The sequence below is a fragment of the Macrotis lagotis genome, chromosome 5 (assembly GCF_037893015.1).
Source record: "Macrotis lagotis isolate mMagLag1 chromosome 5, bilby.v1.9.chrom.fasta, whole genome shotgun sequence".
Lineage (NCBI taxonomy): Eukaryota > Metazoa > Chordata > Mammalia > Peramelemorphia > Peramelidae > Macrotis > Macrotis lagotis.
Genome location: NC_133662.1, coordinates 175,190,945 through 175,204,139, shown reverse-complemented (window position 1 = coordinate 175,204,139; position 13,195 = coordinate 175,190,945). Strand labels below are relative to the sequence as shown.

General features: G+C 38.7%; 1 protein-coding gene across 3 annotated transcripts in view; it reads right to left on the bottom strand.

The window, feature by feature from the left end:
- Positions 1–13,195, bottom strand: part of TMEM181 (transmembrane protein 181) — a 97,996-nt gene that overhangs the window by 34,042 nt on the left and 50,759 nt on the right. For all 3 annotated transcript variants that reach the window (XM_074187940.1, XM_074187939.1, XM_074187941.1), the window contains exons 3-6: positions 11,494–11,552; positions 5,536–5,626; positions 5,030–5,151; positions 391–510 (exon numbers count right to left, since the gene is read on the bottom strand). In XM_074187940.1, the coding sequence (XP_074044041.1) occupies positions 391–510; positions 5,030–5,151; positions 5,536–5,626; positions 11,494–11,552 (392 nt within the window). The remainder of the gene's footprint in view (positions 1–390; positions 511–5,029; positions 5,152–5,535; positions 5,627–11,493; positions 11,553–13,195) is intronic.

The window sequence follows — 13,195 nt, the reverse complement described above, 5'->3', positions numbered from 1 at the left end:
CTCTCAGGCTAGACACACTGGATATCTTCATTTCCATCCCAGTTCCTGGATGTCCCATTTCCCCACCTATACACCTCCCCTTTTCAGTTCCCTTGGGGTGTTTTGTCTCTCTTTCAGTCTGTATTCATAGCCTTAGTACAGTGCTTAATCGAACTTATTTCTTCCTCCCATCCTTCCTACGCTAAATTTCCATTGGTCATACTGTCTCCTGATACTAGATCTGAGAATTTCTAGTTAGGCTGCAAAGGACCTTGGCCCAGTAATGCTGGCTGGAGTCCATCCAAGTTAGATGCTGTCAACAGTTCACAGTTCTACAAAAGGTCCTATAGAAGAGTGAAGCCAGTTGGGGGGGGGGGGGGGGGGGGGGGGGGGCTAAACCAGCATACTTACAGTGAAGTTCACATCTCTGATGTGGATCTTCCGAGCTTTCAAATCCTCAAAGCCCACAATGACAGTATACTGGGTGTAATTCAAGTACCCAAGGTGAGCCACGATGATTTCAGCACATTTCTGCAAATAAAAGAAGTCACATCCCAGTGACCACACCCAAGATCTACTTTATTGGCCATGGGACTCATGAAAAGGATTGGAGCTGGACTGGGAGGAACAGGAGCAAAGGAGAAGCCCAGGGACTGATGTCTAGCTGCCAGAGGGGCAGTGAGGCAGTGAAGTGGCTACAGGACCATTTGGGTTGCCCCAGACCCTTACCAGTGGTGAGACCTTGGCTTGCCTGGGTGATAACCCCACCACTTATCACTCAGAGTTGTGGGAGAATCTTAGCGCAGTATGGACCCATCAGGTTCTATTTAAAGGCTTATTATGCCTCTTCCCTGTCCTTCTCCCCCCCCCCATGACTACTACATCTTCTTTAAGTCTATTTTGGAAGAAAGGACAAAATAGTTATTTTTTTTAAGTGCAAATGACAGCATTTATGGTTTCTTGAGACTCAGACCCTAAAAAATTATAAATACTTGAACAGTCACATTTAAAAACCATCAGGGGAATATTTCAAGAAGAGACTAGGTGAGCAGCTGTCAGAGAAGGTGTTAAAGGGATTCATGTGTCAAGAAGGAGTTATACTAGATGGTCTCTCCTGATTCTAGGATTAATATAAATATGAAGTGGGAGGAGGCAGTTTTTTGTTATAGCTTTGTGATTTCATCAAGAACTCCCAATGAGGAAACCAAGTACCAGGGCATAATCCTAACCATTCTGAACTTCAAGTCTTACAGAAAATGCCTAAAATTTGGGGAGTTAAGATTTTGATCCAGGGTGAGAGAGCTAATCAGTAACAGAACCTGGTCTGAAACTTCAGCTTCCAGGTCTTGAATCCCAAATCCACTCTTTATCCACCACCCCATGCTGCCTCTATATTTTTCATGCATGAATGCACCAGGTGCAAGAGGATTGAAACTTCCACAATTAATCAATTAGCCCTGAAGTTTTCTCCTAATGTATTAAGGCAATTATAAATTTCAGTTGATTCTAAGTTTACTGTATTTTTCCTCCCTTATTAGGATGCATCATCTTGAGTTTCTTGAGCTAAGCCATCTTACATCTTGACCTGCATTAAATCATCTAGTCTATACCAATAACAAAAGCTATATGAGAATAACCAGGACCTACTTACCAAAGTGTGCTCAGTTTTTTATTCTGTTAAAATTAAGAATATAAATTCTTAACATTAGCTCCAATATGTCTACAGGTTTTGAATCTATTCCTGAGCTCAGCAGGGCAGAGACTTACCAGTAAGACATATGGAGCACTTAGTCAAGGCTACTTACATCCATAGCCACAAACAAAATTAAAAGAAAAGGAAAGGGAAAAAAAGGAAAAGCTGTGAACTGTTCAATTTCTTGCAGTTGTGCCTTTGTAACCCCATTTAGAATTTGCTAGCAAAGATATTGGAATGGTTTGCCATTTCCTTCTTCAGTTCATTTTACAGATGGGGTAACAGGCAAACAGGTCAAGTGCCTTGCTAAAATCTCATAGGTAAAACACATCTGAGGCCAGATTTGAACTCAGTTAGATGAGTCTTCCAGATTCCAAGCCCAGTGTTCTACACACAGCACCAGGCTATGAATATTGGCAGAATTAATTATTCCTTTCATCCATAAGCAAAACCAGAGCTCCAGGCTATCCTAAGTAACATAATAATTCCCTCCATAATTGATGAGTTAGTCCTTCTAGGGTCACTGCAACATCAAAAAGAATGGGGAGGAACTTTAAGGTTATCCCCACAACTATTTTAAAAAGCTCTGTGATTTCTCTTCTACCTGACTTTGAACACCAAAACTTTAACTCCTAACAAAGGCAGAACCATTCCCCTCAAAGTTCAGGTAGCTATGACTGAGTGATAAGGTCAAAGGTTCCCCAAGCACTACAACAAAGAGATCCAAAGAAGGGCAGGGAGTCCAGTAGAATTCCATGGATATCAAATGCTCAGTCATTTGGAAGGTCAGTCCTACAAAAACCCATGCTCTTTCTACTCTGTCCTAGGTGGGCAGGTAGGAAGGCATGAAGGCAGACTGATAGAAAAGAAGAAAGAATTTATGGTTATTTATTCCATGTGCCTACAGTATACTAAAAAGCACTGTACAAATATTTATTTGATTTAATTATCACACTGGGAGGTAGTTGTTATTATACCCATTTTGAGGAAACTGAAACACTTGTTGACAAGTATTTTTCCAAGGCCACAGAGCTAATAAATATCTGAGAGTGGATTTCAGATCTTTCTGATTTCAGGTCCAGCACTCTATCCATTGCTATATCATCCAGCTATAGCGGGAGAAAGGTCAAAGATAAAAAAATATAAATTTATAATACAAATTTATATTATAAATGTTAGAGTCATCTGCATAGGGATGATAGCAGAAACAGGATAAGTGAATAAGAATGTCAAGGAAGTGGGGTGGCTAGGTGGCGCAGTGGAGGGGCAGCTAGGTGGCAAAGTGGATAGAGCAATGGCCCTGGAGTCAGGAGTACCTGAGTTCAAATCTGGTCTCAGACACTTAATAATTATCTAACTGTGTGGGCAAGCCACTTAACCCCATTTGCCTTGCAAAAACCTAAAAAAAAAGGTCAAGGAAGAGAAAATAAAGAGAAAGAAAAGAGCAAAAAACAGAATTTTGAGACATCTCTTCCTTATAAGGAAGGGGATAAGGAGATAGAGAAGAAATAGACAAAGGAAAACAACCATGGGAACATGGTATCTCTGAACTCATGGGAGGAAAGAATGTCCAGGAAAAGAAAATAGGCAGCAGTGTGGAAAATTCCAGAGAGATCAAAAAGTACTAGCACAGTGGGTTTGGTGACATGGAGATCATAAAATATAGTTCAAAGTATTTTCAAGAGACAGAGTCTGGGATGGCCTCCTGTAGGAGGTGACACCTAAACTATGCTGAACAGAGCATAGACATCAGCAGAAAGTATCCCTAAATACCTTCACTGAATGGGAGTTCTATACAGAAACACACTAAAGATCACTAAAAGAAATATGCCATAATGAAGAATTTAGCAGAGGCCCTGGCTCAGAATACACCTGATAATAAATGTCTACCAATTTAATATTGCACTGCTGGAAAACAAGATTGACAGGTAGACTAGTCAAGAAACAAGCTATAGGAAGAGTGGTTCTTCGTGAGGGGAGGGCCTGGGAAAAGAGCACACAGGGCTGCAAACAGAGCAGACAGAGTCCCAAATTCGATGGGCTCTTTCATAGAGGCTTTGGATGCTGTTACTGAATCTTCAAGAGAGGAACTGGCATCATGGAAAGAGACAATGTGATTGTCATATGGTGACAGTTAAACTGCCCCAGCTGGAGAGAAAGAGTGTGTAAGGCAGAGGGAAAGGACTACAACTATTTTTGGGAGGGACTCTCACTGAAGGCTGAAGCTACATTTTGAGAGAACAGTGTTTGACTCATCCTCTGGAGAAGACAAGCTGGGGGAAAATCTATCCTGAAAATATTTGGTAGATTACCTATGCTCCTGAGAGAATTCAATGGTGAGGCATGGTACCAGTGTCTGTGAAGGAATCCACTGATGAATTTAATGCTAAGAAATAAGCTGAGATCTTTCTCATATTGTTGAAAGATTTCAATCTGTCTTTGTATTGTTACTCTGCTAATAAATTGCATAAACAATAACACAGATCCTTATTTAAGTCTATAAGAGACTTAAGGTTAAGATGGATACTTAAAGAGAAGAAAACGTTTATGGGAAAAGGGGTTTCACCAATTTTAAAATAGCAGGGTAAGGGGCAGCCAGGTGGTACAGTGGCTAGAGCACTGGCCCTGGAGTCAGGAGTATCTGACTTCAAATCCGGCCTCAGACACTTAATAATTACATAGCTGTGTGGCCTTGGGCAAGCCACTTAACCCCATTTGCCTTGCAAAGAAAAAAAAAAGCAAGGTAAGGTTTAGAAGTAAGCAATTAAAAGAAATGTTGCAACGTTAGTTTTTCAGTAAGTTAGCTATCCTTCCCAAACAAATATGTCAACAAGTGCGATATTACCTACTTATGTCTCCAAGAAGTTAATTCTGCTAGTGTGGAAAATTTAGAACACAAAGACAAAGATAAAACATTGCCTCAGGAACAAGAGAACTTCATCTATAGTCTATTTTTTCATTTGATCTTTTTTAAAAAAATGTTGATAATTGAATTTCAACGTAATAGGTTTCCTTGGAAATTCTATGTATTTTATTTTATGCTAAACTTAAAAACATTATCTTGAGAAGTTGTGTTTACACTTTCCCAGAATGTCAAAGATTAAGAATCTCTTGTTCTAGAGGGATCTAACATATATGCAAAACAAGTAAATCAAGGTAATTTCAAGTGGTAGACAATACTTAAAATCTAGGGAAAAAAAGAGAGTTTTTATTTAGAAGCAGAAGATAGAAATTCTATGAAGCAGAGGTAAGAAGAGATCTCATCTTAGACCACCTTGGGCAGGAGACAGAATATCATTCACAAGGACCAGATGATTGTGAAGGATGCCATTGCCATTCAGGATCATGAGTACCTACCCCTGCACAGTTGAGGGTCCTCGTCCGATTGTGAACTTTGTTATGTACAAACGTCTTGCTTGCACCTTCTGTCACACCATCTACTTTCACAGTCATAGAAAAGCTTGTCTGAAATGTAGTGTCTACAAAAAAGGAAAATGGAATGGAAGGGAAAAAGGAGTGTGTGAATAAACTGCCAGATCCCAACATGGGCATCAATTTTCATATTGGTCTTGATAGTTGACTAAAGTTACAACCACTGACACGACAAACTCCAAAGGGCCCCAAAGATATCAAGGTGGTGCTGTTGAATGTGCCTCAAATGACATTAGTAAAATACACTCCCATCCCCCATCATTATCAACTAACTACAATAAATTATAAAGCAAATCATTTCATGAACAGTAAAATTAGGTTTTGCCCCTCCATATAGTTTTCCCCACATAAAAGAGCTATTTTAAATCTTTGTAACACTAGAATATGATGCTTTATGGAAAGAAAACCTGTTCCCCAGTCAGTCCTCTTACCATCTGATTGATTCAGCTGAATAACACATGTCAGCCATAACTGCTGATTATAAGTAGAAAGTGGTCCTGAATTGAGAAGAAATGGCTTTAGCTGAGGAAAAAGGAAAGAGAAAAATTAAAAAAAAAAAAGCCAAGAGTCAGTCACACATCACTCCCTGATCCTGCTGAACAAATCACCCTAGCATACAATATTAACATTTTACATTTCACACTGTAGGCTCCAGTTATTGTTCTGAAAATAGAAATATACATATTTTTCCCTTTAATGGTATGAATTAAATTATGCACCAGTGACAAGAGGCTAAGGGCCTGACAACCTGCTCCAATCAATTTCATACCCTTACTGTATCCTGAGCAGTTTTCATAGGCAGGAACAATTGAGAACAAGGGCAAGAGTCCTACTTCTAATCCAGAGAAAATGCAATGTGAAGGAAACACAAACAAACAAACAAACAAAAAAGGAATGAAAATAGCAAAATGATGAAATACACAAAATAAAAACATAACAGAGGAAATGTTTTCAGTAGTTGCAATTCACTTTGTATCCAGAACCATTAATTCTGTACACTGTTCTAAACACTTCTCTGAGGATGCCTGGTTTTTTTGTTTGCTCTATGAAGGATCTGGTCTTCTCAACTAAGTTTACAAGGGTTCATTCACAAGGATCAGGATCATGAAGAGATGCAGTCAGGATATGGGAATGCAAGTCCTAGCTCCAACAAGTAAGACCTGAGTTAAAATCTCAGATTTGCTATTCATTACTTTAGTTTATTATTAGTTATTGCCTGCATGACCCTGAGCAAATTACTTAACCCCTCTGGACCTCAGTTTCTTTATCTGTAAAATGAGACAGTTGGATTGAATGGCCTGTGATATCCTTTCCAGCTTTTGTTCTACATCTTATAAACCTTCCTAGTTGAATTTAACACTAGGAAAATTTCTTAACCTCTGTGACTCAGTTTTTTCATTTGAAAATGGGAGAATAACAGCACTTCTGTTTCATTTTGCAAAGGAAAGCATTCCAAAAACCTTTGGGAGATAATTCTGCTATAACAATTGTTTTGAAAATATGAATTTGTTCCAACATGATAGCTATGTTAAGGAACAATTGGGGCATAATGGGAATTTCACATTTATTTGTTCTGTTTTTCATCCTCCAGCCAGTTACTTCCCTGCAACTCTTGTGATGCTCCAGCCCAAGGCTAAGGAAATCTCCAGAGACAGCCTGACATTGTGAGCACCACCTCTATCCAATGGAACACGAATGCATTTCCTAACCAATTAATACACATAAAACTGGATTGTCATTTTTATTAGATTCCTAATTTTTCCCTTGTGTCAATGACAAAGGTTTTGAGTGTTGTGCTCCTACAGTTTTAACTATGAGATTTTGCTCAGCTTGCAAGTCATTTTTAGGAACTCATGCCACTTTACAGTAGAACTGACTATATGTGTGTGTGTGTGTGTGTGTATTATATATACACATATAATATACATATATGTGTATTAATATTATCAAGAATACTGAATTTTCAAAAGCCACTATACTAGTACCAATACTTTTTTTTTTTAGGTTTTTGCAAAGCAGTGGGATTAAGTGACTTGCCCAAGGCCACACAGATAATTATTAAATGCCTGAGGCCGCATTTGAACTCAGGTACTCCTGACTCCAGGACCAGTGCTCTATCCATAGACACTCCTAGGTACCAATACTTTTTTTTTTTAGGTTTTTGCAAGGCAAATGGGATTAAGTGGCTTGCCCAAGGCCACACAGCTAGGTAATTATTAAGTGTCTGAGACCGGATTTGAACCCAGGTACTCCTGACTCCAAGGCCAGTGCTTTATCCACTATAACATCTAGCTGCCCCGTACCAATACTTTTAAACTAAATCTTTTACTAAATGAAACTTGATGAATTTCATCCAATTTTAAAGAAAAGTTTTATGAGCTTTTAAAAAATTTTTTGTAAGAGGTTTTTTTGAGGTATAGTCATGGCCTGACTATATGGGTTCTCTCTGTGGTTTGGTTCTTATCAGAAGCTTTGGCTTTAGAGGCAATTCCCTCTAAAAGGATATCTGTCAAAAGTATCCTTCCATCTTTCCTTTTTCATTTCACTTCTGGGCTTCATCTTCACTATAATCCCATATCTCTTTATTCCTCAGTACTTTCCAAGAGATCATTCCTACATTGGATATACTCTTCAACCTTCCCCTATTTTGAGCTCTTGGTGAACCAATTCAACTCTAAACTATGACCTACCCTCAATTCACTGTCCCCTGTTACTATCTGATCACCCCTTGCAAAGCACCAACCTTGAACTACTCTCACCATCTACCATCTTTGCTCCTAGGCACATGCTACTGAATGAAGCAAAAGGAAATAACAAATGAGCTGTGTGGACCCAATACAAAATTATGTCATTTAATCCCAAAGGGCCTTCATTACAACCTTTTATTCTTCCCCTAAAACATTCACTAATCCACTCTCTTCCCAAACCTTCCCTGGTACTGCTCTACTCACTCTCTTTAGAACATTTATTTTAGGCCTCCCAGCTCTCTTCCTCCTCATTTCATCATTCAGACATATTCCTCTTCCATATGTTCCTTCACAAAGATCTCAGAGTGGCTTCTCTTGCCAAACCCCTCAAGTAAACTCAACAAGCCTTTGCTAAGTGCCTCCTCCAAAAACTCAGGCAATCTTGATTCTCTGCCACCTTAGACTCTCCAGAAGATTTTTCCACTATCAGCTCTATCTCTTATCTTTATACCTTCTCCTAACTATTGGTTCCTTCCCTTCTGCCCACAAATATGCCCATGTCCCCTGACCTTTAGATCTGATGACTAAGAGATAGATCACTGACACTCACTTGATCCTTCCATCCCTGTCAGTTATTATCCTAGATCCCTATATTCCCCTTCCTGGCTAAATTCCTTGATTAAGTCAATCATACCCAATGCCTCTACTTCTTCAACTCTCACAAGATTTTATAATCTTGTAATCTGGATTCTACCTCACCAAAAGTGCCAATGATCTATCTCTGTCATCAGATCTAAAGGTCTTTTCTCAGAGACCTTAGCAGCATTTGACACTGTTGTTTACCCTTTCCTTCTAGCTACACTCTATTCTCCAGGTTTTCATAACTCTGCTCTCACATGGCTCTCTTCTCATCTATTCAACCAGTCTTCTTCAGTCTCCTATCCCGGTTCTTCCTCCATGCAACCAAGGTTCTGTACTGCGCCCTCTTCTCTTTTCTCTTCATACTCCCTTCACTTGGTGAGCTAGCTTATCAGCTTCCATGAGTTCAATTATGATCTCTATGCAGATGATCTGCAGACTCATATATTCAATTTGAGTCTTTCTCCTGAGCTCTAGTCACACACTTCCAATCGCCTCTTGAACATCTCAAAATGAATGTCCAATAGACATTAAACTCACCATATCCAAAACAGAACTCACTGTCTTTCTTCCATCTGCTTTTCCAGCATCTAGTTACACTGACCACCTTGTAGCTTCTCTCATAGGACATGTCACCTTCCAATGCTGGCACACCATCCCTGAAATGCTCTTTTCTTACCCTTCTCTTGAATTCTGACTTTTTAAAGACTGCTCAAATCATGCCTTCTACAAGAGGTCTTTAGTGATCCTCCTTACCACAAAGTCCTTTCCCTGTGAAACAACCTTCCACCTACATGATTATTTATGTACATGATTACTTATCTGTCATCTCCTCACCTGAGGGCAAGGTGCTGCCTCCTTGCTTTTCTAAGTACAGTTTAACACAAAGTAAGTACTTAAGAAATTCTTGACTGACTTTGGAGTTGGGATTTTATAGTGATGTGGACAACCTCCCACTAAGGTGGCTTGAAGGTGAAATAAATGTTAAGATAAATAAAGCATTTATTTAAGAGGTAGAGACCTGGTTTCAAATCCCTGGTCATACATTTATTAGATGACTGATCCAAAACAAGTCACATCAGTTCCTAGAGCTTTAATTTCCTCACTTACAAAATGAAGAGGTTGGACAAGATGACATCTAAGGCCTCTTAAAGCTTTAAATATATGATCCTAAACTTCAATATTTTAAGATCTGTAAATTTACCCTTGCAAGTTCACCCTCCATTGATATAAAATGCAATCTCTTCACACCTTGGTAAATGATATTAGGCCCCAAATCTGCCCCTCCCCCAATGTTAGCAAACTTTCTAATGATGATTCTCTCTTAGTTAAAGTGACCTGTTTCTTGGGCCAAAATATTGTTCATTAATATGGGTCAGAAATAAGCCTGTATTTACATCCCTTCCAGATTGATAAGACTGGTCAGAACATGACCAAAAGGGGTATGCTAGAACTGAAAAATCAGCACTTCCATCTTAAGGGTTGAAGGATCCCTGGTTCTGTGGGAGCAACCTTGTTCTCATGCAACATGATCAAGGACTCGGTTCAGAACGTCAACATTCTCATTTTTATTTTGTCACTGTCTCCTGTTATAATCATATGTCAAAACCATCCCAGGTAATTCACTCCAGAAAACATTAAGATTTGACAAAAATCTCTAAAACAACTCAGAAAAAAAAACAGACTTGATGATAGTATAATTAGGTGGGCACAAAGAATCTAACATCAGAATGAGGTGCCAGAATAAGACTTTTGTGGAGAAAATAAAATGACATTTTTAAAAGGTGGCTTCTTTTTAAAAATTTTTCTTTTATTTTTTAATTTTTATTTTTTATTTAAGGCAATGGGGTTAAGTGACTTGCCTAAGGTCATGCTAGGCAATTATTAAGTGTCTGAGATCAAATCTGAACTCAGGTCCTCCTGATTCCAGGGTCAGTGTTCCATCTACTGTACCACCTAGCTGCTCCAAAAAAAGGTGGCTTCTTAAACAGTTGTTACTGAAAAGTAGATTGGTTCACAGATAAGTTTGAGGGTTTACACAAATCTATATCATTAGGTTTCCTTCAATAAAGTATAGGGAAGAAAATGTTACCACCCTTTCCCTTACTCACAACCTCTACAACACATCCCAAATAGCACTGTCTCTGAGGTAATAAAGAGGTGGAGTCAAAGGATTAAATTCAAACTACAGATTTTAGGCAACTGTGGAAATTCATGTGGCCTTAATTTAGAGACTGATATATTTGACATGCAGAGGAAGTTTTAATTTGTAGATAATTTATTCAACATCAGATAATGACTCACATTTAAATAGTACTTTCAGTTTTGAATTTTTAGGTTTTTGCAAGGCAATGGGGTTAAGTGGCTTGCCCAAGGCCACACAGCTAGGTAATTATTAAGTGTATGAGACTGGATTTGAACCCAGGTACTCCTGACTCCAGGGCCAGTGCTTTATCCACTGCACCACCTAGCTGCCCCAGTACTTTCAGTTTTACAACATCTAATCTTTACATCAGTCCTATGACATAGACAATATAAAGTACAACTTGCTCCATTTTACAGATGAGAAAACTGACAGGATGATTAAGTGACTGACCTAAGAGCACATATTCCATGTCAAAGCCAAAGTCAGGAGAAAAAAGAAAACCTTCAAAACTGGAATCCAAAAATTCTTTCTATTGACTACATAGAACTGCCCATGTTAGAATCCAGAACCAAGTTCCACTTCCCAGAGGCAAAGATCATAAGGAATCAAGAACTATACTGCATAAACTGGGATAGCAAAAATTTGTTATCCCCTAGAACTCAAGCCTTTCTAGAGTCAGGGAATGTTTTCCACTTTGGGCTAGATGCACTCACAGAAATAGAATTTTACCAAACAATAGCTGATTATCCCCAAAGGGCCAAGAAGCCCACACTTCTGAAAGCCCACACACTGAAAACCAAGCTGCAGATTCGATTCAGAGATGCTTTGTCTTGGGCATGCTCCAGGCTGGCACATTATTTACTAAGATGACAGTTTATAGTACCCCCCCCCACTGACATTCATTCAGACAGTCTTACCTTTGAGCTACTGCTGTTTACTTGGTGGTCTTCTGAAGTAGACTGGATTGCTTGAGGACCTAAATTTCATCAGAATAGAAAGAAAATAGATTTGATTAATCAATTCCAAGGCAGACTTTTGAAGATGAGGGGAAAGAGGTAGTATTTTCCTTGGCTTATACACTTCAAAACCAGACTCATTTAAGCACCTCGTTTAATGTTGGGAGACTATGGCTATTAAGAGAAAATAAATTTTAGGGGGCAATAGGGATGTTATGCAGTCCATCCTTACTGGGCTTTTGGCCTTCCTCAGAGTCAAGCAAAGTATATGTTAATCCATTTAATAAGCATAATGCTTTATGTTAATTTTAATGTATTTTTGGCAGGAAATATCATTTCCTTTTCCTTTAGTAATGTTTCTCAAGGAGTTGAGCAAAATATGTGTCAGATCCATAGGACACTTACATTTCATGTTGTGAGAAAGCAGACAGCAGTAAAATAAAAAGATTCAATGAACATTTATTGAGGCCTACAATGTGCATAACATTAAACAACATTCTGTGCAATATACAAGGAAAAACAGAGAAAGGCTTACAAACAGGAATTAGTGCTAATGAGACTCTAGAAACAATTATGGGTCATTCCCAGGCCATTAGTTAGCCAAGGTACCAACCTGGTCTACCAGTGACAATCTTGTTATACCATGGCCAATTTGATGCTGACCAACCTTGACCAAGCAGTCTAAAAATGCAAAATCTCTCCTGCTACAAGAGATACACCAAAATGACACCAAAGAGATACACCAAAACAACTCTGTTGTTTACTACCTCCCTCCTAGAAGAATTAGGAGCTGGTTGGAGAAGATTGTCTTCCAGTTCTGGCCCAGGCATATCAACATGAGGCAATTGCCATCTAACACCTCAGTGTGTTCATAAGCCTGAGTACATAGTTCCTAGCCTTAAGGAGTTTATAAATAAGAAATCAAGGTGTTTTTTTTTTTTGAGAGAAAAGATTATGTGTACTAATACTCTGACACTCACAGGTAGCTACTCTACAATTAAATCAGAACAAGCTCTGTGGAGAGAATAAAGGGACTTGGAGAGCCTGGATTTTTTGTTTTTGATGTTAAATTAGTCTGGATACAACAATCTGTCAATTTATGCCAGTTTTTTCTAAGAAGAAAATGGAAACTATAGAATTTGCCACCTCCATACAACAATGAGTCTGTGTATACACACACACACACACACACACACACACACACACACACACACAGACACACACACACACAGACACAAAGCACTATGATATACAGGCAATCCCCAATTTAAGAATAGCTTATATGCACTGAGAGTTCTTTATAAGCCACTTGGCATGGCATTTAAAATGCACTTTCCCATGAAAAGAGTGCTATAAAAGGTATTACTGTTGAACAATAACAGTATTTCAACTACCCACCATAGGGGTTGTTCTGGGACTCAAATAAAATGTTATATGATAACTGCCTTAAATCTGTTAACCTAACAATAATGCAGATTGTAAACTACACATATCTGTCCATTCTGTCAAGTCTTGTCTCATTCTTCCCATAAATCTGCCCTAGCTTCCCCACTACTACTTCATGTGCCATACTCTAAACATCTTAATATCATGGGAGATCAAATAGTGGGGTAAACAGGTTTCCTACTGGTTACCTTTGATGACAAGGTCATACTTTCGCCCC